This window comes from Gorilla gorilla, chromosome 10, assembly GCF_029281585.2.
Source record: "Gorilla gorilla gorilla isolate KB3781 chromosome 10, NHGRI_mGorGor1-v2.1_pri, whole genome shotgun sequence".
In the NCBI taxonomy this organism is placed as follows: Eukaryota; Metazoa; Chordata; class Mammalia; order Primates; family Hominidae; genus Gorilla; species Gorilla gorilla.
The window spans coordinates 51,082,169-51,108,219 of record NC_073234.2 but is presented as its reverse complement, the minus strand read 5'-3'; the positions used below and the strand labels follow the sequence as shown (position 1 = coordinate 51,108,219).

At 42.4% G+C, this 26,051-nt stretch overlaps 1 protein-coding gene and 1 non-coding gene across 3 annotated transcripts in view; both read right to left on the bottom strand.

Annotated features, from left to right (window-relative positions):
• Positions 1 to 26,051, bottom strand: part of LIMA1 (LIM domain and actin binding 1) — a 108,020-nt gene that overhangs the window by 56,941 nt on the left and 25,028 nt on the right. For both annotated transcript variants that reach the window (XM_063694639.1, XM_063694640.1), the window contains exon 2: positions 15,854 to 15,995. In XM_063694639.1, the coding sequence (XP_063550709.1) occupies positions 15,854 to 15,972 (119 nt within the window). In that variant the 5' untranslated portion in view covers positions 15,973 to 15,995. The remainder of the gene's footprint in view (positions 1 to 15,853; positions 15,996 to 26,051) is intronic.
• On the bottom strand, positions 23,440 to 23,548 carry LOC115930267 (U6 spliceosomal RNA). The gene has a single exon (XR_004066920.1). It is a non-coding gene; the product is annotated as a U6 spliceosomal RNA (small nuclear RNA).

Sequence of the window (26,051 nt, the reverse complement as noted above, 5' to 3'; positions counted from 1 at the left end):
AAAACCAGTTCTGGGCTGGGTGAAGTGGCTCATGCCTGTAATCCCAGCACTTGAGAGGCCGAGGTGGGTGGATCGCCTGAGGTCAGGAGTTCAAGACCAGCCTGGCCAGCATGGTGAAACCCCACCTCTACTAAAAATACAAAAATCAGCCAGGCATAGTGGCGCACACCTATAATCCCAGCTACTCGGGGGGCTGAGGCACGAGAATCGCCTGAACCCAGGAGGTGGAGGTTGCAGTGAGCTGAGATCACACCACTGCACTCTAGCCTAGGTGATGGAGCGAGATTCAAAACAAACAAACCCAAAAAAACAGTCTGCATACCTATTTCTGCCAGCAGTTGCTTTTAATCAACTCTATCAGAAGAAGCTGTAAATCAGAGCAGACCTCACTTCCTGCAGCTATTCCAGTCATCTGCTCTGATATAACAACAAGATCCCCGTGGATAAGGTCAAATGCTGAAACAATTGGATAGAGCAGAAAGTCTGGGCTTTAAGCCCCAGTTTTGCTGCTTATTAACTGTGATCTCTGGCAAGTGACTTAATCTCTCTAAGCCTCAGTTTCCTTATCTAGAAAGAAGTTACAATCTACTTTCAGGATTGCTGGGAAGATTAAATGTCATCACGTGTAAAAACATTTTGAAATTAGTTAAGTCCATACAGCAATGCATTAATTCCAACATATACATTTCCCCTCCCATATTTATGCCTGATATCTTACAATTGTTCTCAGCCAAATGGTTGATAGTCACATTGCCTGTACATGTTGAATTTAGTATAAGTTATTGATATTGTCATTTTAACTCAGTTAAAAGTATTTGATGGTACTACATGGTTTTGTTTTGTTTGAGACAGAGTTTCGCTCTTGTTGCCCAGGCTGGAGTGCAATGGCACAATCTCGGCTCACTGCAATCTCCGCCTCCCGGGTTCAAGCATTCTCCTACCCCGGCCTCTCAAGTAGCTAAGATTACAGGCATGTGCCACCATGCCCGGCTAATTTTTGTATTTTTTACTAAAGACAGGGTTTCACCATGTTGGCCAGGCTGGTGTCGAACTCTCGACCTCATGTGATCCACCTGCCTCAGCCTTCCAAAGTGCTGGGATTACAGGCTTAAGCCACAGCACACAGCTATTATTATATGTTTTAAATGCCACTTAAAAATGTCTTTTAAAAGATTATACTATGTTTGGCATTTAAGGAAAAATTATTTTACATATGCACAAGAGTGATATGTGAGAAAAGTTTGTAATAAGCACTGATTAATCAGCATTTTTTCTTAGAGATGCAAAAATAGTGGCACAGCTATAGTTGATGACATCTTAGATTTCATAAATAATTATTTGTTATTACTTTTATCATTTTGTCATTTTTATTACTTGGATTGGAAGACCTCTGAGAAAAAAATTAAAGTCCTTTTCAAGGAGGAACAGGTTTTCTCCATTTAAAGACTAAGTGGTCCAGAGATTTGTGCAGGTACAAGCTGCACAAATCTCCAGACCACCCAGAACAACCTTTTTTTTTTTTTTTTTTGAGACAGAGTCTTGCTCTGTTGCCCAGGCTGGAGTGCAGTGGCACGATCTCAGCTCACTGCAACCTCCGCTTCCTGGGTTCAAGTGATTCTCATCCCTCGGCCTCCCAAGTAGCTGGGATTACAGGCATGCCCCACCACACCTGGCTAATTTTTGCATTTTTAGTAGAGACAGGGTTTCACCATGTTGGCCAGGCTTGTCTCGAACTCCTGGCCTCAAGAGATACGCCTGCCTTGGTCTCCCAAAGTGCTGAGATTACAGGCATGAGCCACCACGCCTGGCCCTAGAACAACCTTAACCTGGCTTCCTCCAGACCTCTGAGTCATGCATTGAAGTCAGCACCATCACGTGGAGAATCACCATTATGTGCCTCTCCTTGGGCCTGCTTTAGCAGAACTCGGCCCCACCCCTAGAAAAGGGCACTATTCAAAGGGCACTGTCCTCTGCCTAAAGGTAGAATTTCAGAATTCACGAGGCATTTGGAGTAGGAGGTAAAAGAAGAAGAAAAAAAGCAGCCTCAGGCCTGGTGCAGTGGCTCACACCTGTAATCCCAGCACTTTGGGAGGCTCAGCTGGGCTGATCGCTTGAACCCAGAAGTTCGAGACCAGACTGCGCAACACAGTAAAACCCTGTCTCTACGAAAAATACAAAAATTAGCCAGGTGTGGTGCACGCCTGCAGTCCCAGCTACTGGGGAGGCTGAGATAGGAGGATTCCTTGAGCCAGGGAGGTTGAGGCTGCAGCGAGATACGATCATGCCACTGTACTCTAGCCTGAGCTACAGAGTAAGACCCTGTAGCTTGCCTTGACCTCCAGGACTCAAGCAATTCTCCTACCTCAGCCTTGCAAGAAGCTGGGTCTAAAGACGTCTACCATCACACCCGACTAATTTAAAAAAATTTTTTTTAGTAGATATAGGGTCATGCTATGTTGCCCAAGCTGGTCTCAAACTCCTGAGCTCAAGTGATCCTCCAGTCTCAGCCTCTCAAAGTGTTGAAATTACAGGCATGAGCCACCATGTCCAGCCAAGTAAGAGTATTACATAAAGGGTCTTCCAATCCTATCACTTTTTTTTTTTTTTTTTTGAGAAGGAGTCCTGCTCAGTCTCCTAGGCTGGAGTATAGTGGCGTAATCTCGGCTCACTGCAACGTCTGTCTCCCGGGTTCAAGTGATTCTCCTGAGTAGCTGGGATTACAGGTGTGCGCCGCTATGCCCGGCTAATTTTTGTTTTTTAGTAGAGATGGGTTTCACCAAGTTTGCCACGCTGGTCTCGAACTCCTGACCTCAAGTGATCCACCAGCCTTGGCCTCCCAAAGTACTGGGATTACAGGTGTAAGCCACCGTGCCCAGCCCCCAATCCTATCACTGTCTAATTTTAATAATCAGATATTAACAAGCATCTCAGTCGCCATGTAGTACTGCTCTGCAATTGAGCAGAACTCTCTAATGGGGTAGGGTAAAAGGACTACCAAAAATTTCTGGCACTTGACCATAACTAGGAAGAAAGTGGAATTAGAACTGCTGTGATTCAATTGACAAGCTGAAAATATATTTGCAACTTATATTACAGACAAAAAATTAATTTCCCTAGAACATAAATAACTACTAATCAACAGGAAAATGACAACTGAATAAATAAAAAGGCAGATATAAACATACTGTTCACGGCTGGGTGCGGTGTCTCATGCCTGTAATCCCAGCACTTCGGGAGATGGAGGTGGGTGGATCACCTGAGGTCAGGAGTTGGAAACCAGCCCCGCCAACCTGGCAAAACCCTGTCTCTACTAAACATACAAAAATTAGCCAGGCGTGGTGGCAGGCACCTGAAATTCCAGCTACTAGAGAGATTGAGGCACGAGAATCGCCTGAACCCGGGAGGTGGAGGTTGCAGTGAGCCGAGATTGCACCACTGCACTCTGGCCTGGGTGACAGAGCCAGACTCCATCTCAAAAAAAAACAAAAACATACAGTTCACAAAAAGAACATCTCATGACTCTTAAACAGAAAAGATGTTCAACCTCAAAATGCAAATTCAAACAATGCTAACAACATTTTACCTATTAAGTAGGAAAATTTTTTTTTTCTTTTTTTTTTTTTTTTTGACATGGAGTCTCACTCTGTCGCCCAGGCTGGAGTGCAGTGGCGTGATCTCGGCTCACTGCAACCTCTGCCTCCCAGGTTCAAGTGATTCTCCTGCCTCAGCCTCCCAAGTAGCTGGGATTACAGGCACGCATCACCACACCTGGATAATTTTTTTTGTATTTTTAGTAGAGACGAGGTTTCACCATGTTGGCCAGACTGGTCTCCAACTCCTGACCTCAGGTGTCCGCCTGCCTCAGCCTCCCAAAGTGCTGGGATTACAGGCATGAGCCACCGCACCCAGCCGGAAAAGATTTTCTTAAAAAGCTAATATGCAGGGGGTTCCCTTTCTCAGCTTGGAGTCCTTCTCCCTCTGTCTCTGTATGGGGAAGCGGCTTCTTCCATCTTTCTTGCCTATTAAACACTCTCCGCTCCTTAAAACCACACACGCACGCACACAGTTAATAAGCTAATATGCAGTTGGGTTGGGTAGCTCATGCCTGTAATCCCAGTAATCCCAGCGCTTTGGGAAGTGGAGGCGATAGGATTGCTTGAGGTCAGGAGTTCGAGGCTGCAGTGAGCTGTCATTGTACCACCGAACTTCTGTTTAAAACAAATAAACAAACAAAAAAGGCTAATATGGGACATTGGTGAGGGTATGGGGAAACAGGTTCTGTCTTACATTGCTGGTGGGAAGGTAAATTGGTAAAACCTTTATAGAAGGCATTTTGTCTATGCCTTCTTTAATATCTGCCAAAATTATAAAAGCACAAATGTTATAATTTACCAATTCTTTCTGCTCCCAGAATTTATCCTATAGATACACTAAAAAAGATTTTCATATTGGATTATTTATCATAGCATTAAATATAACAGCAAAAGACTGAGAACAACCTGAATGTCCATTAGCAGAGGAGTGGTAAATTATAACGTATATGTATAATGAAATACTGTGCAGCAACAAAAAGGACAAAGGGAAGGTGGTAGTGATTGTACAATAATATGAATGTACTTAATGCCACTGAACTGTGTTCTTAAAAGTGGTTGGCCAGGTGCAGGGGCTCACGCCTGTAATCCCAGCACTTTGGGAGGCCAAGGCGGGCGGATCTCCTGAGGTCAGGAGTTTAAGACCAGCCTGGCCAACATGGTGAAACCCCATCTCTACTAAAAATATAAAGATTAGCTGGGCATCGTGGCTCATGCCTATAGTCCCAGCAACTCGAGAGGCTGAGGCACGAGAATCCTTTGAATCTGGGAGGTGGAGGTTGCAGTAAGCTGAGATCACACCACCGCACTTCAGCCTGGGCAACAGAGTGAGACTTGGTCTCAAAAAAAAAAAAAAAAAAGTGGTTAAAATGGTAAATTTTATGTTATATACTGTGTATTTTACCACAGTTAAAACAAAACAGTATGGTACTGGCATAAAGACAGATATACAGACCAATGGAACAGAACACACAGCCCAGAAATAAACCCTTACATGTATGGTCAAATAATTTTTTGACAAGGGTGCCAAGACCATCCAGTGGGGAAAGGAAAATCTTTTCAACAAATGGTGCTGGGAAAACTAGATAGCCACATGCAAAAAAATGAAATTGGACTACCAGATACAAAAATTAAGTCAAATGGATCAAAGACCTAACTATAAGAGCCGAAACTATGAAACTCTTGGTTGAAACATAGGGGAAAAGTCTCATGACACTGGATTTGGTAATGATTTTTTGAAATTTATTTTTTGTCATTTTTCTTTCTTATTCTTGTTTTTCTTATTTTTTCATCTTATTTTAATTTTTTATTATCTTTTGATCATCTCATCATTACAAGATTTGGTAATGCCTAATTGGAATACAACACCAAAAGCACAGGCACAAAAGAAAAAACAAACTAGACTTCAGTAAAATTAAAAACTTTTCTGAGGCTTGGCGTGGTGGCTCACACCTGTAATCTCAGCACTTTGGGAGGCCAAGGTGGGCGGATCATGTGAGGTCAGGAGTTCAAGACCAGCCTGGCCAACATGATGAAACCTTGTCTCTACTAAAAATACAAAAATTAGCCAGGTGTGGTGGTGGGCACCTATAATCCCTGCTACTTGGGAGGCTGAGGCTGGTGAATCATTTGAACCCAGGAGGTGGAGATTGCAGTGAGCCGAGATTGCGCCACTGCACTCCAGCCCTGGCGACAGAGCAAGACTCTGTCTCAAAAAAAACAAAACAAACAAAAAAAGCCAAAAAGCTTTTGCGCATCAAAGAACACTATCAACAAGCCGGGTGCAGTGGCTCATGACTGTAATCCCAGCACTTTGGCAGGCCGAGGCAGGTGGATCACTTGAGGTCAGGAGTTCAAGACCAGACTGGCCAACATGGTAAAACCCCGTCTCTACTAAAAATACAAAAATTAGCTGGGTGTGGTGGTGGGCACCTGTAATCCCAGCTATTGAACAGGCTGAGGCAGGAGAATCGCTTGAACCTGGTAGGTGGAGGTTGCAGTGAGCCGAGATTGCACCACTGTACTCCAGCCTGGGCGACAGAGCGAGGCTCTGTCTCACGAAGAAAAAAAAAAAAGAACATTATCAACAAAGTGAAAAGTTCCCATGGAGTGGGAGAAAATATTTGCAACTCATGTTTGAGTTTTAAGTAACAAAAATGAGATAATGTGATACATACTATTCTGCTTCTCCCTTTCTCCATTTCAGAGAGAAATTCAGAGAAGCTGACATTTTCATTCGAGAAATACTTATTGCTGTCTACTATGTTCCAAGCACTAGAGAAAAAGTAACGAAAGAAATAACCAAAACAGACATAATATCTGCTCTCCCACGCTTACAATTTAGACACTAAAAACAGAAGCACACAAATATACATACACACACACACACACAGTGGTAAGTCCTTTGAAAAAAAAGAACAGGGTATTATTAAATAACAAAGGAACACAATTGAGAAAGGAAGAGGAAATCAAGGAAAGCCTCACTTATATTAATTAGCCTGATTTGATAATTCCACAATGTATTCATGTATTAAAACATCACATTGGCTGGATGTGGTAGTTCATGCCTGTAATCCCAGCACTTTGGGAGGCTGAGTCGAGTAGATCACTTGAGGCCAGGAGTTAAAACTGGCCTGGGCAACATGGAGAAACCTCGTCTCTATTAAAAAGACAAAAATTAGCCACCAGGCACGTTGGTGCACACCTGTAGTTTCAGCTACTCAGAGACTGAGGTGGGAGGATCGCTTGAACCTGGGAAGAGGAAGTTGCAGTGAGCCAAGATAGCACCACCACACTCCAGCCTGGGTGATAAAGCGAGACTCTGTCTCAAAAAACAAACAAAACACCATCACATTGGACCCCATACATATGTAAAATTATTCTTTGTCAGCTAAAAACAAATGGATGAGTACGATGGCTCAAGCCTATGATCCCAGCACTTTGGGAGGCCAAGGCAGGCCAATCACTTGAGCCTGGGAGTTTGAGAAAAGCCTAGACAACATGGCAAGACCCCATCTCTAAAAAAAAAAAAAACTAGCAGGGCTTGGTGGCACGCGCCTGTAGTCCCAGTTACTCAGGAAGCTGAGGTGGGAGGATCACCTGAGCCCAGGAATTTGAGGATGCAGTGTGCCGTGATGGTGCCACTGCACTCCAGCCTGGGCAACAGAGTGAGACTCTATCTCAAAATAAAATAAAATAAAATAAAATAATTTTTAAAAGGAGCGCCTCACTGAGAAAATGACCTGTAGGCTGAGATGTGAAGTTTGACCAGATGAAGTTAGCCAGACAAAAGGAAGGGAGGAAAGCATTCCAGGAACAGAAAAACACCATGCACAAAGGCCTCAAGGCAAGAAAGTGTCTCATGTATGTAGGGTGCACAAAGAACTCTAGTGTTGCAGAAGCTCACTGAGAGGGGAAAGGGCAGGCAATGAGGTGGGAGGCAGGGATGGGCCATGCAGGTAATGCTAAGGACTTTGAATTTAATGGTAGGATGGTCACTGATTCAATTCGTGTTTTTAAAGAGTGCTCTGGAGTGTGGAGAATGGACTGGAGGGGCTGAGAATGGAGGTGGCATTAATGAGAGATAATGCTGGCTGGGCTGCAGAGATAATGGCACTAGAGATAAAGAAAAGTGAATAGATTTGAGATATATTTCGAGGAAGAATCAGTAGGGTAGTAATCAGATGGGGAAGAGAGAATGATTCCTAGGTTTCTGGCAGCTGAGTCAATAGAAGTAATGATTCCTGGGACGAGGAATTGTGAAAGAAGAGCAAATTTGGAAACGGGGAAGATCAAGAGTTCAATGCTAGCCATGTTAACTAAAACATCCATTTGGTGGTAGCAGTGATGAGATGCATGTGTCCGGAGCTCAGAAGAAAGCTCTGAGCTAGTTGTATGCATTTAGGACTTGTGTGCCCACGGATGGTATTAAAGCCACAGGAGTAGATGACATCTGCAAGCAGTGTGTAGTGTGAGAAGATGCCTGGAACTCAGTCCTGGAGACTCGAACATTTCAGCAGTCAGAACAAATGATAAGAGAGACTGACAAGGAAGAGACAGAGAGGGAGGAAGAAAATGATGAGACTGCCAGAGAAGCCAAGAGAAGCAAAAATGTGGGAGGGAAAAAGTGGTGAGAGTTCATGTAAGATAAAGGCCAAGAAACATCCTTTTGATTTAGCAACACGGAAGTGTTTGGTAATCTTGGCAATCCTCTTTCATTATAATTAATTCACCCATATTCCTTTAATGGGCATTTGGATTGTTTCCAGTTTTTCACCATTGCAAATAACGCTTTGGGGAATGTCCTTGTACGTATATTTTTCCCACTTGTACTAATATATCTGTCTAAGAGATTCCCTAAAAGTGAGAATTCAGGGATACAGTGGATTGTAGCTATTATAAAAAGGAACTTAGACCTGGCCTTGAACTTGCGTTTCCACACCCCTTGGATAATCATCTACAGTATATTACAGCAATAATACAATATATGAAAACTAGAACCAATTGGCAGACGGGTTTATATTTAGCCAACTGTTCTCCAAGGCAAGGTATTTACATTGTGGTTAGTTGAGTAAATAAGCTCAGAGGTTCCCTTCCGTTTAGTGTCTAATAGAAACATAGATTAAAAAAAATCAAAATAGTTCTCATCTTTAGCCTTGTCCTTTTAGCATGGAGGCATCTGTAAGACCAGGTGTATACACCAAAGGCTGTCTTTAATCCTGTTCTCAAACCCCTACTCAAATATCTCCACCTTTTATTTGTAATGAAGTTCCTGCTAAATAGTAGATAACAGGGAGAAAGGCTCTACACCACCTCTTTCTTCCAAGTTAGATCCCTGGTACTTTTATATTTTGTACTCTTAGATTGCCACAAGACTGAGGCTCAATACTTCTGAATTCAGTGTTCAGGCCTCAGACTTTTCTCAGAGGCCCTTACAGCAACTAGCATTCTTCTGACACAAAATGTGAAGGACACAAAATGGGGGCACCATTTTGAAGATCCAAATTTGAGAAAATAAAACATTTACAATAAAATTTCTGTAATTAAAATTTTGTTCCTCTTTCCTTCCCAGATTTTTTTTTTTTTTTTTTTTTTTTTTTTTGCGGTCCAGCCTCCTTTTCTTTACGTAAGGAATTTAATCTTGCAACTGCTCACTAATGCTCAGCTGTGGGGCAGGCAGCTGATGGAGGACGCTAAAATTATCTGGGGAGTAATAACAGTGTCTCAAATTTTTCTAAGGCCAGAAAACAGAGTTCCTGAGCCATGACTCTTGCTTGTATGCCCTCAAATAGAGCAAAGGGAATGCTGAGCCAAAAAGGGAAAACAGAAACTCCCAAGGTTTAAGCAATGTATTTTCTTCTGGAAAAATTTCACCACTAAAATGTTACAGAGAAGCAAAAGAAGAGGAAGTTAACCAGGCTGACTTGAAGGTCAATTTTTTTCTTATTGAAGGAAGAATAGTCACAGAAAACTAAATATGAACGCTCTTTGTTTTTTTTTTTTTTAAGATAGGTTCTCACTCTGTCACCCAGGCTGGAAGGCAGTGGTGCAATCATAGTTCACTGCAGCCTTGAGCTTCTGGACTCAAGTGATCCTCTCTACCAGGCCTCCTCCTGTTTCCTGGAACTAGGAATGGGTAAAGTTATAACAAAAACAGGAGAAGCTGTGATAAGGTAGAGGCATGCTGGCAGGGGGTTAGGTTAGGGATCTTCGTGCTGTGTTTATCAATTCTACCATCCTGGTGTATGACCTTCAGTCATAATTGCTAATCCTCAAGCTCCTAATCTGTCAAAGGAGTAGGGCAAATGCTAGCCAGATCAGTGGTTTCAAGCTCTGCTAGCTGCAGAACCCTCTCTTCAAATGCTGTCTTACGTAGAACCTAACCTTTACAAGGGATCAAAGCAGGACTGCTGGAATGGAAAATCTAAAGGGCTGGGCCTGGGATCTGGGATTGGGATCTGGGCCTGGGATCTGGGCCTGGGTTTAGCCCTTAGGGTGTTCCAATTGTTGGAGAACTGGCCCTGAGATTCCTCTGAAGACCGCAATTAAGATAGTTTAAAAACTACCAGGCTAGATTCTCTTTAATTCCAAAAATGTATGAGTCAAACAAATTCCACCCAAAGAGTCAACTGTTATCAAATGAAGGATCATATTATGCTGAAGTCAGTGGTGAGTGAAACCAAAGCTAGCTATTCAAATGGATGTACCAATAGGAACTTCTTACCTCAAATTTAATAACTGTTATAGAGGCTTAGTCAGAGAAATAAGCCTGCAGCTATAAAGGACCATGGGACACAAGCTCTGATGCTAGAAAAAGTACTCTTCTATACATATAAACACAAAATGCACTGTTAACAATTAGAAAGTAAAGCTGACTTATCTACAAACATCAGCTAGATTAAGCTTCCTCCAAACACCACTTTCATATTAATCTCTGATCAGAGACCTCCTAAGTTTTCCTACTGTTTTTAGCTAGGCTTGTATAGGACTCACTATTTGCAAACCCCATAATATAAAGCCACTAGGTGTTGGAAACAGACATTAGTATATGCTTTGTGGAAAATAGTCCTGTAGTCTACAGCCATACCACCCTCAACGCGCCTGATCTCAACTGATCTCGGAAAATAGTCCTGCAGTCTTCTTTGGGAAGCTGCAGTGAGTGAACCTTACAAACCTTAAGTAATATTAGCAACGTGTTTCCACTGAGTATAAAACCTAAAACAGAAATCCAGGCTGATTCCCTGGTTTTCACTCCTTTCAGTATACACCACCACCTGTCCTACTTCTATGCCTTTACCTCCTGTTGCTCCCCTTCCTCTGGAATGTCTTCAGCATTCTCCAAGCCTACCAAATAACTCTATTCATCTTTCCAAACCAGTTCCATGTGTTAAGCACATCAGAAGAAAAATATGTGACAGGAACAAACTCAAATATTAACTTGAGCAGGTTACTTCCTTTACCTCAGTTTTCTCAACTATAAAAGAGGGGTAAAGCCCCTTCCTCATATAGTTTTTGTTAGGATTCAAAATAGTATATATTTTATATATTTCTTTTTTTTTTTCTGAGACGGAGTCTCACTCTGTTGCCCAGGCTGGAGTGCAGTGGCATGATCTTGGCTCACCACAACCTCTGCCTCCCAGGCTCCAGTGATTCTTCCACCTCAGCATCCCAGGTAGCTGGGATTACAGGCACGCACCACCACCACCCAGCTAAATTTTTGTATTTTTTTGTATTATTATTATTTTTTGAGACAGAGTCTCGCTCTGTAGCCCAGGCTGGAGTGCAGTGGCGTGATATCGGCTCACTGCAACCTCTGCCCCCCAGGTCCCAGTTAAGCAATTCTCCTGCCTCAGCCTCCCGAGTAGCTGGGATTATAGCCATGGGCCACGATGCCCAGCTAATTTTTGTATTTTTTAGTAGAGGTAGGGTTTCACCACGTTGGCCAGGCTGGTCTTGAACTCCTGACCTCGTGATCTGCCTGCCTCAGCCTCCCAAAGTACTGGGATTACAGGCGTGAGCCATTGCGCCCAGCCATTTTTTTGTATTTTTAGTAGAGATGGGGCTTCACCATGTTGGGCAGGCTTGTCTTGAACTCCTGACCTCAAATGATCTACCTGCCATGGCCTCCCAAAGTGCTGAGATTACAGGCATGAGCCAGCGTGCCCAGCCAAAATAGTATGTGTTTCTATCAAGGGTCTAGCATGGTGCCTGGCACACTGATTGTAATTAATGGGTTCAGGATTGATAGTTTTGCAATCCTTTCAGCCTTCATGGAGAAAAGACAGTGAACCCAGTATACCATGAGAAGGACCTGTGAGATCCCTCTGCACTTTCTCTCTGCAAGATTAAGAAGGCCCTAAAGATGAAGCCTTTTCCAACCTTTAACTCTCCTCAGTGCTACTATAGGACCCAAATCCTAATGAGAACTGGTTGGGCTGGACAATGACAGAATAGAGTGGTGAGAAAGGCACTGGGGAAGACGTGAGAGCCTCACTGAAGTGACTGAGTTGGGCAAGGAAGAAAGTGAGGCCAGGAAGGGGACTGACATCCAGGGCTGGGTGTCCTGGTGAGGTCAAAACACAGGGTCACTGGGAATAAGAGTTAAACAAGTGGAAAAACAGAAGGCTCCAATCAAACAGTAGGTTCTCCAAATGCACCATTTCAGAGAAGGATTCTGAGTGATGATAGGTTGAGACGGGAGGCAGAGGCATGGGAGACAACACGCAGGTTGCAGAAACAGGGAAGATCAAGAAATTATGAGTCCAGGTTGGGCACAGTGGTTCACACCTGTAATCCCAGCACTTTGGGAGGCTGAGGCAGGAGGATCGCTTGAATCCAGGAGTTCAAGACCAGCCTGGGCAACATAGTGAGACGCTGTCTTTACAAAAATAAAAAATTAGACGGGCATGGTGGTGCATGCCTGTGGTCCCAGCTACTTGGGAGGCTGAGGCAGGAGGACTGCTTGAGCCTGGGAGGTTGAGTCTGCAATGAACCATAATTGCACCACTGCACTCTAGCCTGGGCGACAGAGTATGACCCTGTCTCAAAAAAAAAAAAAAGAGAGAGAGAGAGAAAGAAAAGAAATTATGAGCCCAAAGTATCAGACAGGTCACTGATGTGGACCCAGTGATTCTTCAATGAGGACATCATTGGTGCCAATGGCCCTGGGGGACATTTAGACACATGTGTTAGAATCTTGTTGGGTTTTCTCCCCTATCACTTTTTTTTTCTTTTTTGGTTGTCACAATGTCATGGGTTCATTTAGAGGAGGGCATGATGATGAATATCCTGCATGGGGAAGATCTGCCTTACCCCAAATGCTATAGCACCCCCCAGTGAGAAACACTAAAAAAAAAAAAAATGATGCTAGAAGCCAGCGTCCCCTGGAGGCTGGCACGCCACTGCAATGAAGGGGAGGATAACAGTGCATTACAGTTAGATGTGAGCCTGAAAGCACATGTCTAGAACTTCAGAAGCAGGCATGAGAAACAATGAATGGGAAACAGTATTGGAGATATAGAAGAGTAGCAACCCTGGCCCCCAAAATATTTCAGGGAAGCATGTGCAGAAGGAGCAGGCAGCCAGGCCAGGCGTGGTGGCTCACGCCTGTAATCCCAGCACTTTGGGAGGTCGAGGTGGGCAGATCATGAGGTCAGGAGTTCAAGACCAGCCTGACCAATATGATGAAATCCCATCTCTACTAAAAATACAAAAATTAGCCGGGCATGGTGACATGTGCCTGTAATCCCAGCTACCCGGGAGGCTGAGGCAGGAGAACCGCTTGAACCCAGGAGGCGGAGGTTGCAGTGAGCTGAGATTGCACTATTGCACTCCAGTCTCGGCGACAGCGTGAGACTCCATCTCAAAAAAAAAAAAAAAAAGAAAGAAAGAGCAGGCAGCCACTGCTCAAACACAGAATGCATGTCATGCATGTCAAGGGAAAGCCAAGTTTAGTTAAAGACAGGTGGGGCTAAGGAGGGTGAAAAGGGTAAGAACGTGGAGAAGTTTCTGTGCAGGACAGGGAGTTTCCAAGTCCCATAATCACATCTCAACACCGTCTGATATCCTTCCCTTTCTCTCTATTCCTGTTCCCCCTTGACCCCCAACAGCTTTCACTTGGGTTCCCAAGAGAGCCTCATAAATTGTCTCCATGTTACCAATCTCTCACCTTTCTAATATAGCTTTACACTGTTGCCAGAAGGCTTTTTCTAAAATACCGGTCTGATCATGTCACTCTCCCCACATGAAAACCAATTGCGTTCCCTGGTTTTCTTACTAAATCCTAACCATAGCAGAGCATCCGAGGTCTTCCATCTGGCCCTAAATGAATTACACCAGTTCCTTCTCCCTTTTGTATTTTTCCATGGCAGACTGCTTGCTTTCCTATTCCCTTTATTCGTGTTCGGCTTCCATAATCCTTTGCTTCAATCTCCTATCTTAGACTCGACTCATTCGACTTCAAGCTCACTGCTTTGACTCCACAAGTCCATCCCTTCCACTACCAGTGCTTCTTAAACTCCCCTGAAGGTAAAAATTACCTGGGATACTTGTTAAAAACATAATTTCCTGGACTCTATCCACACATACTGAATCAGAATATAGGATGATTTTAAAACATGTCCAGGCCAGGCATAGTGGTGTGTGCCTATAGTCCCAGCTACTCAGAAGGCTGAGGTGGGAAGATTGCTTGAGCCCAGGAGTTTGAGGCTGCACTGAGCTGTGTGGTCACACCACTGCACTCCAGCCTGGGTGACAGAGTGAAACCCTGTCTCAACATTTTTTTTTAATTAAAAAAATTTAAAATGTCCAAAAAATTCTGACATTCCTCCTATCAGAGAAGGTGGAGTCAAATTGCCCTTCCCCGAAATGAGTCAGCTTTAGTGACTCACTTCTAATGAAGTGAACGTGGTAAAAGTGATACTGTATGACTTCCGAGGCTAGGTCATAAAAGGCAACACAACTTTGAACTCCCTCTTTTCTTCCCTCCTTCCCTCTGTCTCTGGATGATTGCCCTGGGAACTGAGCCACCAAGCCAAACAGCCACATGGAATGGCCATGTGTAGGTGTTCCTACCATGGCCCCAGCTGAGATCCCAGATGACAGCATCAACCGCCTGACTTGTGAGTGAGCCAGCCTTTTGATGATTACAGCTCCCAGCCTTTGGGCCACCCTGGCTGATGCTAAGTAGAGCAGAGATCCTGCCCAAACTGGAGATTCAAAAGCAAAATAAATGCTGGAATTATTATTATTATTATTATTATTATTATTTAAGACAGAGTCTCGCTCTGTTGCCCAGGCTGTAGTGCAGTGGCACGATTTCAGCTTACTGCAACCTCCGCCTCCTGGGTTCAAGCAATTCTCCTGCCTCAGCCTCCTGAGCAGCTGGGACTACAGTACAGGCATGTGCCACCACGCTCGATTAATATTTGTATTTTTAGTAGAGACAGGGTTTCACCATGTTGGCCAGGCTGATCTTGAACTCCTGACCTCAAGTGATCCACCCACCTCGGCCTCCCAAAGTGCTGGGATCACAGGCATGAGCCACCGCGCCTGACCGGATGTGTTCTAATAAAGTTTTATTTACTAATCAGCAGCCAGTGGGCTGTAGTGTGCCTGTGTAGGTTGCACTTTTCAGCAGAACTTCGTGCAATGATGAAATGTTTCTGTGCTGTTCAATACGACAGTCACCAACAACAAGTAGTTACTGAGCACTTGAAAAGTGATAAATGCAGCTGGTAAACATTTAAAACTAAATTTTAAATGTTATTTAATTTTAATTAACTTAAACTGAAATAGCCACCTATATAGTGGCTACCACATTGGAAAGTGCAGGTATAGAGAGTGCTTAACGCACCATTCAACCAAATCAAAACTTGCCTCAAAACTCATCTCAACCAGAAAGCCTTCCTGATGAGCTCCTGTCCGTGATGCTCTGTCTCTTATTCTGTGCCTAATCCTCACTCCTATTCATTTTAGACTTGCTGATATTTTGCTTTATAATTATTTCATAATTATCTTTTTAAAAATAATTTTTGTGTCTATAACTGTTTCTTCCACAAACTAAACAAAAATTCAAAGAATAGAATGTATCTTCTGATTATTACCCTCCTCCTCCTTCTCCACAGTGCCTCATATAGTGTTTAAAATCCACGAGGCACCCAATAAAATTATTTTACATTATGTACTTCCTTCACCAATTTCCCTGACAGGTGGCAATGTGTGCTCCAGACAGATGGTCCTTTTGGACCAGGATCAGCACTTACTTGGAGAATATTTCCACAATAGCCGATGACTTGTTCTTGTTGACAAGAGAAAGTTCTTTGGCTGTTACCCTCAATGATAGTGAGGTCCATTGCCGTCTATTAAATGGAGATGATTCCATCTTGTCTACAGACACTGAAATACCTATGCAATAAAGAAAGTCAGAACATTAGACACAGAAGAGGATTCTCCAACATCCAAGGATTGGCAGTGGTGTGGTAGAGCCCTAAACTTGCAGACCACACTCCTCCACTGTTCTCCCCCAAACTGTGTAACCTTGGTCAAATGATCCAATATCTTTGGGTTGTGGTTTCTTATAAAAGGAGGCTACACCAGATGACCTTTAAGGTCCCTTCCAGTTCCATTTTATGACTGACCCCACTGTGCAAACATCAATTGGCCTTTCCCTGAACTGAAGTCTGTTCCAAAGTCACATTTGGAGTGAAATGTTTCCCTCTTCTGAATTACATCCCAGGGGAGGTACAATCGGCATCTCAGTAGAGCCAGGTCCAAATTAGTTTCTACCTACATTCAAGTTTCTTTTGGCTGCCCTCTCTCCCCAAGCTCTGCAGCACTGGCCACTCAGTGCCAGGGAGAGAGCTGGTGGCGCAGCATGGTGTAATAGGAAGAGCAGGGCTTTAAGGTGAGACAGACTTCGGGGAAATCCTAACTTTGTTACCTTGAACATATTATGTAATATTTTCCATTTCACTTTCTTCAGCTAAAAAATAAGGATAATATCTATCTTTAGGAGGTTTTGATATAGATTTAAGGAGATAATACATTTAAAATACTGGGTATATTACAGTAGTATTAAGAGCATTTTAAGTATAATTATTATCATTGACTCTTGTTATAATTCTCATTTTAAAGCCTTTATCAAGGAGAAGTATAATGTACTTTAAGTTCAGGAGACAAACCCTATTTTCTAACATCCCTTTCAGCCAAAGAATACATAAAGCCATACCCTTGATATCACCTAGTCCCTACCCATTAATCTGGATCGTTTGGTTATTTTGCCCCACTAATTACCAAAGGAAAGGAGTTCCAACCTTTGTCCAGAAGACGAGAGATTAGAAATGAGTCAACAGTTTCCTTATTTGAAGAGTGAAAAATATAAAGTACCACTGTGTTTCTGATCCAGGAGTCTTGAAAACTAAAAAAAAATAATAATAAAGTACTGCTAATTCACAGCTTACCAGAAGTAAAAGAAAAATAAAGTACTACTTGCAGCTCTTGGCAACCGAAGAGCATAACTGATCTGGTAGAGTGTATGGTTCATCAGGTACTGCTTTCAATAACCTTGACAGCTGTAGAACACAGAGAGTATTTAAATCCAGCAACTCAAGCTGCCATTTCACATTAAAAGTCCTGGGTCAGGCTGGGCATGGTGGCTCACGCCTGTAATCTCAACACTTTGGGAGGCCGAGGTGGGTGGATCACTTGAGGTCTGAGGTCAGGAGTTTAGGACCAGCCTGACCAACATGGTGAAATCCTGTCTCTACTGAAAACACAAAATTAGCCGGGAGTGGTAGCGCATGCCTATAATCCCAGCGACTTGGGAGGCTGAGGCAGGAAAATTGCTTGAGGCAGAGGTTGCAGGGAACCAAGATCACACCATTGCACTCCAGCCCAGGCAACAAGGGCAAAACTCTGTTTCAAAAAAAAAAAAAAAAAAAAAAGGTCCTGGGTCAGACATGGTGGTTCATACCTGCAATCCTAGCACTTTGGGAGGATAGCTTGAGGCCAGGAGTTTGAGACCAGCCTGGGTAACATAGCAAGACCCCCTCTTCTCTACAAAAAATTAAAAATTAGCTGGGCATGGTGGCACACACCTATAGTCCTAGCTACTAGGCCCAGGAGTTGGAGGCTACAGTGAGCTATGAATTGCGCCACTGGACTCCAGCCTGGGTGACAGACCAAGATGTTCTCAAAAAAAAAAAAAAAAAAGTCCTGTGATGCAGAATAAGCAATGGACAATTCTAAAAGACCACACTACTACTGTTCCACATGTAATATTTGTTCTTCCAATGAAATCCTTGTTGGAAAATAATACTAGTTTTGTTAATATGTTTTAATCCTCATGTTGGAAGGCATAGTATGCCCTTTAATGGTAAGGAGCTCTGGGTTAGAGACAGATAAGTCTAAGTGGGAATGTTGGCCTCATCACTTAATGAAAAGTTTCCCTAAAACTTGGATTTCTCATCCATAATAATAGCATTTACTTCACAGTATTCTTATGAGAAATAAATAAGATAAAGAAGAAAAGACCCTGATACAGAATAAGTAAGCAATAAATGTTACTGTTTAGTGTTTTTAATGTTTTCTTTTCTTCCTGAACAAAATAATCGTAATTCTATACATGTACTTTGCAATAAACTGGAATGTACCAAATAATACATGATACCTATTTGTCTATCTGGTATTAAACTGGCAGACTCACCAAACAATGCCAGCCCCTTCTCTAAGATGAAAAAGACACAGAAGCAACAAACATTTCAGCTAAACTTAACTATATAAAACTATCATAGTTTTTTTTTAAACTCTGTAAGGCAAGTTAAGGAAATGCTAATGAATGCTTTAAGATATTATTTGGTAGAAATATACTACCAATATAGTTGTGGGTATAAATACTGTCAGTTCTTCCATAAAGATCAACTCTGGATCAAAGGGGAAAAAAAATATACAAGATACATTTGCAGGCCAGGCACGGTGGCTCACACCTGCAATCCCAGCACTTTGGGAGGCCGAGGCAGGCAGATCACTTGAGGTCAGGTGTCCGAGACCAGCCTGACCAACATGGTGAAACCCAGACTCTACTAAAAATACAAAAATTAGCCAGGTGTGGTGGTACACCCCTGTAATCCCAACTACTTGAGAGGCTGAGGCAGGAGAATCACTTGAACCCTGGAGGCAGAGGATGCAGTGAGCTGAGATCATGCCACTGCACTCCAGCCTGGGTGACAGAGTGAATGAGACTCCATCTCAAAAAAAAAAAAAAAAAAGGTATGTTTCTAAAAAAGGAAAAGGATTTATTATTTGAGATACCGAGCATGATAAAGAAAAAAAAGGTTAACTCCCAAGTCTAAGTCCGTGGTTTTCATTACTCCCAGCCAGAAAGTTAAGAAAAGTCAGAACATCTATTTTGGTATACAGCTAGGAGAGGCACACAGTTCTTAGAGTTCTTACACTCAGGGAATGAGATGACTCTCACCCTGACCACACTTGTCTTCACAGAAGCATAATGTTATTTCTTAGCAATGTGATTAGTACCTATGAAACAGATAAAGGTGAGAATCAATACATGATTTTTGATAGACTCTGGTACCAGGTTATTGAATAACTACTTCCTATGAGATGGAGGGAGATGTCCCTGCCTGAATGGTGTACATAATCTACTGTGCTTGCTGACATACACACAAATATTTATAGTACAAGACAGAATGTGGTTAGAGGCTATGCGTGGTGTAGGAATACAAGACCTGATTTTCTGGCTTTGTGAGAGGGAAAGGAAAAGATATCAGATGACCTGGGACTTAAAGAACGGGCAGAATTTCATCAAAGTGAAGGCAGGAGGAGGAAGGAGGAGAATAGCATTAGCACCTTTGAGGAGTGAGTTAAACTCTAGGTGCAAGAGAAGTTGAAGATAGACAAGACTTGGCCAGGTGTGGTGGCTCACGCCTATAATCCCAGCACTTTGGGAGGCTGAGGCAGGCGGATCACCTAAGGTCAGGAGTTCGAGACTAGCCTGCCCAAGATGGTGAAACCCCATCTCTACTGAAAATACAAAAAATTAGCTGGGCGTGGTGGCACGTGCCTGTAATCCCAGCTGCTCGGAAGGCTGAGGCAAGAGACTCGCTTGAACCTGGGAGGCGGAGGTTGCAGTGAGCCGAGATTGCACCACTGTACTCCAGCCTGGGTGACAAGAGCGAAACTCTGTCTCAAAAAAAAAAAAAAAGACATAATGGGGCCTGACTGGGAAGAAAACCATGCTAAGGAGTTTGGGCCATATTTCAATAGTGGGAAGAAGTAACCCATGAGTGATCGGAGATTAGGTCTAATCTTAATGTGCTATTTACTTAGCACATGCATGGTTTTTATAACAAAAAAATTTCTGATCCTCAATATCCACACCTGTAAGATAAGATCTCTGTAGTGGATTAACCACAGTCTCTCTGGTGGAACACAGAAAGTTTCTGAAAAAGCATGTAACATGACTAACATCATATTTTAAAATATTATTCAGCAGTAGTGTGCAACTTGCTAAGAGGGAAAAAGACTGGAGTCTAAATTACTAGTCAAGAAGATCCTGAAACTAAGTGAGAGGTAATCAAGGTTTAAATTCATAAATTAACTAGGGTAGGTGGAAATGGAAAAGTGGGAAGAGAGAAATTGACAGTTCTTAGAATAAAATGAACTTAGGGTAAAAGAGAATCAAAGCTGGCATCATCAAACCCGAATGATGGAAGGCTGTTGATTCCATTAACAGAGACAGTAAATATAGAAAGAAGAGGGAAAATGATGAGTGTTGATTTACACATGTTGAGACATACATGTCAGCAAGAGAAATCCAAATGATATACAATAGGAAACTACAAATTCAAAGCTAAAGTTAGAAATCCGACTCTTGGAAGATTTTAAGATACTAACTTTATGCTTTGCATATATCTCAATCCTCACAATCATTCTACAGGATTGGTTTTATTGTCTTATATTTATGGTAACGAAATTGAGATTCAGACATATTAACTTTACAAAGATCACTTAGCTATAAAGTAGCAGAGCTGGGATTCAAATGCATATTCTGTTTGATTCCAAAGTCCATTTTCTTTCAACTACAATTAATGAAGAATGATTAAAACCGCCACTTTTAGCCAATGTAGAAAACCAGCTAGAAAAATCCCTGAACCACCTAGCTGAAAACCCATACAAATTATTTTTCAGTAAGAGAATAGTGGTGAGTATCTTCCCAGAGTGGTGAATATCAGAGATAATCATTCCTGCTTTCAGGGAAACTTAAAAGTTATCCTGGGCCCACTTGGAATACCCTCCATTGTAGTAACTGGCTTTCATTGGCCTGCATTAAAGGTGTGGTATTGGGGCCAGCATGGTGGCTCACGCCTGTAATCCCAGCACTTTGGGAGGCTGAGGCAGGCGGATCACCTGAGGTCAGGAGTTCCGGACCCAGTCTGGGCAATGTAGCAAAATCCTGTCTTTACTAAATATACAAAAAATTAGCCAGGCATGGTGGCAGGCGCCTGTAATCCCAGCTACTTGGGAGGCTGAGGCAGGACAACTGCTTGAACCCGGGAAGCAGAGGTTGCAGTGAGTCGAGATCATGCCATTGCACTCCAGCCTGGGCGACAGAGCGAGACTCTGTCTCAAAAAAAAAAAAAAAAAAAAAAAAAGAAAGGTGTATTATCTCTCCCCACCCACACAGTCTGTCTCAGATGTGAGTTCCATTTTCAGACTTTCAGACTCCAAAACCCATTCTCTTCAGTCATATGCATTCTACTACCACATGAACTGTGAAGGAAGAACTGCTGGATTGGAAGACAGTTGGCTGCAAGAGTTAAAGGAAACATATAACAAAAATAAACACAGATTTTTAGCTTCAGAGACTAGAAGGATCGTTGCATGACAAATAAATGGTATACATAGAAAGGGGAACAGTTTGCTGAGAAGGAAGATGCCTTCAGTTTCAGATACAAATGGTAGATTTTTTTCATTAAGAAAGTAACTTGGAAATCAAGTAACCAAATCCCCTTTTTTACAGTGAGGAAACTGAGATGCATAAAGCTCCAATCATTTTCCAAAGTCACCAGCTGGTTAGTATTAGAGCTAGAGTTCTAACTCCCAGGATCAATGTTCTTTTATCAAACCAGGTAGCTTGAGATGGGCCACTAAACTGTCCTAGGGAAAGCTGTAGCTTGGAGATAAAGATCTCTCGAACAAAGGTCCTTGAAAAGTTGAAGAGTGACTCACTGGGAAATCTGCCCCAGGTATCTGCTTCCTCAAGCTGTTGCTTACGGTGAGGCCGGTAACTGCTCCAAGAAACCTATTCTAATAAATTCATTTACAGACTCTCCTGACCAAGGAAACTGTCTCTCAGAAACCAGGCTTGGACAAAAACAGCCAGGCGCGGTGGCTTATGCCTGTAATCCCAGCACTCTGGGAGGCTTAGGTGAGTGGATCACTTAAGTTCAGGAGTTCGAGGCCAGCCTGGCCAACATGGTAAAACCCTGCCTCTACTAAAAATACAAAAATTAGCCAGGTGTGGTGGTGCATGCCTGTAATTCCAGCTACTTGGGAGGGTGAGGCAGAAGAAAAATTGTGTCACTGCACTCCAGCCTGGGCAACAGCACAAGACTCTGTCTCAAAACAAAACCAAAAAAAAAAAAAAAAAAAACCACCAAACCAAACCAAACCAAACCAAAAAATAAATGAGCTGGCCCTGCAACCAGCCCTCCCCAAGCCACTAATAAAATCCTGTTCTTATATATCCGATCTCAGTGGCCTCCTCTCTTTTTTTTCTCCTGAGACGGTTACTTATTCAAGCTGTATGGCTTCCTGAACATAGCCTCAAAAAATTAGAACAAAGTAAAAACTATAAACTCACTTATGAAGAAAAAATGGGCCACATGTGGTGGCTCATGCCTGTAATCCCAGCACTTTGGGAGGCCGAGGCAGGCAGATCACATGAGCTCAGGAGTTTGAGACCAGCCTGGGCAACACGGTGAAACCCTGTCTCTACAAAAAAAAAATACAGAAAACTATCTGGCCATGGTGGTGTGTCTGTAGTCCCAGCTACTCAAGAGGCTGAGGTGGGTCACTTGAGCCTAGAGGTTAAGGTTGCAGTGAGCCGTGATCACACCACTGTACTCAACCTGGACTATAGAGCCAGATCCTGTCAAAAAAAAAAGAAAAAAAAAAGTAAAGAAAAGAAAGAAAAGAAAGGAAACAAAGAAAAGAAAAACATTATTTTTAAGAAATAGATTGTAGAGTTTTAGTTTTTCTACCAACCTCTCTTCCCAATTTGAATGTCATCAGGTAAAAGGGAGCAATTAAAAGAAAAAAAAAAAACTAAAAAACTTCAAGTTGCAAAGGGAATTTTAAATAAAAGCAACATGAAATACATTGCTACATAATGTTTTTTCAGAAAATTACATTTCTAAATTTATATTTCTGCACAAAAATAGTGACTAAATTCACATTCTTGAACATTTTTTGGAAGTTAATAGTTATTTATTTTTTTTTTGAGATGGAGTCTCACTCTGTCGCCCAGGCTAGAGCGCAGTGGTGCAATCTCGGCTCACTGCAACCTCCGCCTCCCAGGTTCAAGCAATTGTCCTGCCTCAGCCTCCTGGGTAGCTGTGATTACAGGCATGTGCCACCACACTTGGCTAATTTTTTTTTGTATTTTTAGTAGAGATGGGGTTTCACCATGTTGGTCAGGCTGGTCTTGAACTCCTGACCTCATGATCCACCCGCCTCGGCCTTCCAAAGTGCTGGGATTACAGGCGTGAGCCACCGCGCCTGGCTGAAAGTTAATAGTTCTTTAATCTTTTTTTTTTTAACCTTTTTTTTTTTAAACATGGACTGCTTCACAAATTTGTGTGTTAACCTCACACAGGGACCATGCTAATCTTCTCTGTATCATTTCAACTTTAGTATATGTATGACTGAAGTGAGCACTCACCTTTTATTCTGAAACAATTTCATACATAAGAGTTGCACAAACAATACAAGAGTTCCCATATACATTTCACCTAGCTTTATCTTATATTACCATAGTACAATTAGCAAAACTAAGAAATGAGCACTGGTACAATACTATTAACTATAGACTTTATTGAAATTCCACCAGTTTTTTCATTGACGTCTTATTTCTGTTTCAGGATCATACACTGCATTTAGTTGTCGTGTCTTCCTAAGTCTCCCCCAGTCTATGACAGTTACTCTGCTTTTCCTTGTCTTTCATGACCTTGATATTGTTGAAAGTATTGGTCAGATATTATGTAGAATGTTCCTCAATTTGGGTTTCTTGGTTTCTCCAATAAAATAGAATCAAGACTCCTTGGAGAAGTGGTTGATTCCAGAGCTGGGGAAGGGCAAATACAAGATCAGCCTGGAACATCTTGCAATACTCAAAAGACAAAACAAAAAAAAAGTATTTTTAAAAAACATGATATTTTCTCAGATTAGATTGAGATTATAAATGTTTGAAAGGAATAATCCAGAGTTGATGTTCCCTTCACAGTGCATCATATCAGAGGGTACATGATGTTGATGTGATGTCTTATTACTCACGACATTAGCCTTGATCACATGGTTAATGTAGTATATCAGGTTTCTCCTCTGTAAAGTTATTATTTGTTTTCCCTTTGTAATTCATAAATATTATGAGGGAGAACTTTGACTCTGTTTCTCCTTAAACTTTTTCCCATTAATTTTAGCATTCATGGGTGTGTCTTGCTTATGGCAATTATTACTGGTATTCTAATGGTGATTTTCTGTTACTCTCATCCTTTCTACATTTATTAATTGAAATTCTTCTATAACGAAGATTTGTTCTCCCTCATTTATTCAACCATTTACTTAGAAGATTTTACATTACTTAGAACCATTTACATAGAGATGAAGTCTCCCTATGTTGTCCAGGCTGGTCTCAAATTCCTGAGCTCAGATGATGTTGAAGGCCAAAAGAGTGAGGGTCGTGATTGACTCAGTATACCACTGGAGGCTATATGAGTAAACAGCAAACTGTTCTCACGAATGCAGAATGTTGGCAAACTGACAAATTGCATCTGCCACCCAGAATGAATGCTGAGGGCAGTCACACCAGCAGTGTTTCTTGTGATTAGGCATAATTGATACCTGTTAACAGTAATATGAACCTGTGATCAATTAAGCAGCTGACCAATCGTTACCTCCTCCTCCCTGCTCTTTCTACCCAACAAATACGAAGGGCTGTGGAAGCTCAGTGGGCTGCCTTTGCTCACTAGAAGCAGGGAAACTCTCTTTTTCTTCCTCTGACCCCTTCCTTTAAAATAGTTACTTTTAAGTTTTCATTTCTGCTTTCCACACCCTTAGTTCAGTCTTATAATGATGGTCTCAAGTGGTAACAGTAGTAACTGTCATAGTGATGGTCTCAAGTAGTAACCTTGGCAGTATGCCACAAGATGATCTTCCTGCTTCGGCCCCCCAAAGTGCTAGGATTACAGGCATGAACCACCACGTCCAGCCTAACCGTTTATTTATATTAGGATAGTTTCATAGATAGTTATTTTATTCCATGTATTATAATCCAATACTATCCTTATTTTATTGCTTAAATTGTTCCAGCTCTTGGAGTTTTTGGCTTGGCTCCAGTGTTCTCTCAACTTGCCCTGTTTTTTGTTTGTTTTGTTTTTAGCACTTCCTTACTTTCTAGCACTGCAAGATGTTCCAGGCTCGTCTTGTATTTACCATGCCTCAGCCCTGGAATCAACTATTTCCCCAAGGAGCCCTGTTTTCTTTTATGGGAGAAGTTAACATCTGGGCACTACTAGTTATGCTCATTGCCACTGAGATGTCACTGCTTCTAGGCGTCTTAGTGGACAAAACCAAGAATTATATGTATGTATACTGGCCCATGTATACACACTGCTTTTTGTGTGTGTGTGTGTGTGACAGAATCCACTGTCACCCACGCTGGACTGCAGTGGTGCAATCACAGCTCACTGCAGCCTACCTCCTGAGCACAAATGATCCTCCCACCTCAGCCTGCCAAGTAGCTGGGACTAGACACATGCCACCGCGCCTGGCTAATATTTTAAATTTTTTGTAGAGAGAGAGTCTCCCCATATTGTCCAGGCTGGTGTCAAACTCCTGGCCCTAAGTGATCCTCACGCCTCAGCCTCCCAAAGTGCTGGGATTATAGGTGTGAGCCACTGTGCCTGGCCTATACGCACACATTTCTTTATTTAGCTCTATATCTACCTATACTTTTTTTTTTTTTCTGAGATGGAGTCTCGCTCTGTCACCAGGCTGGAGTGCAGTGGTGCGATCTCGGCTCACTGAAACCTCTGCCTCCCGGGTTCAAGCCACTCTCCCGCCTCAGCCTTCTGAGTAGCTGGGACTGCAGGCATGCACCGCCACACCCGAGTAATTTTTGTATTTTTAGTAGAGACAGGGTTTCACTGTGTTGGCCAGGATGGT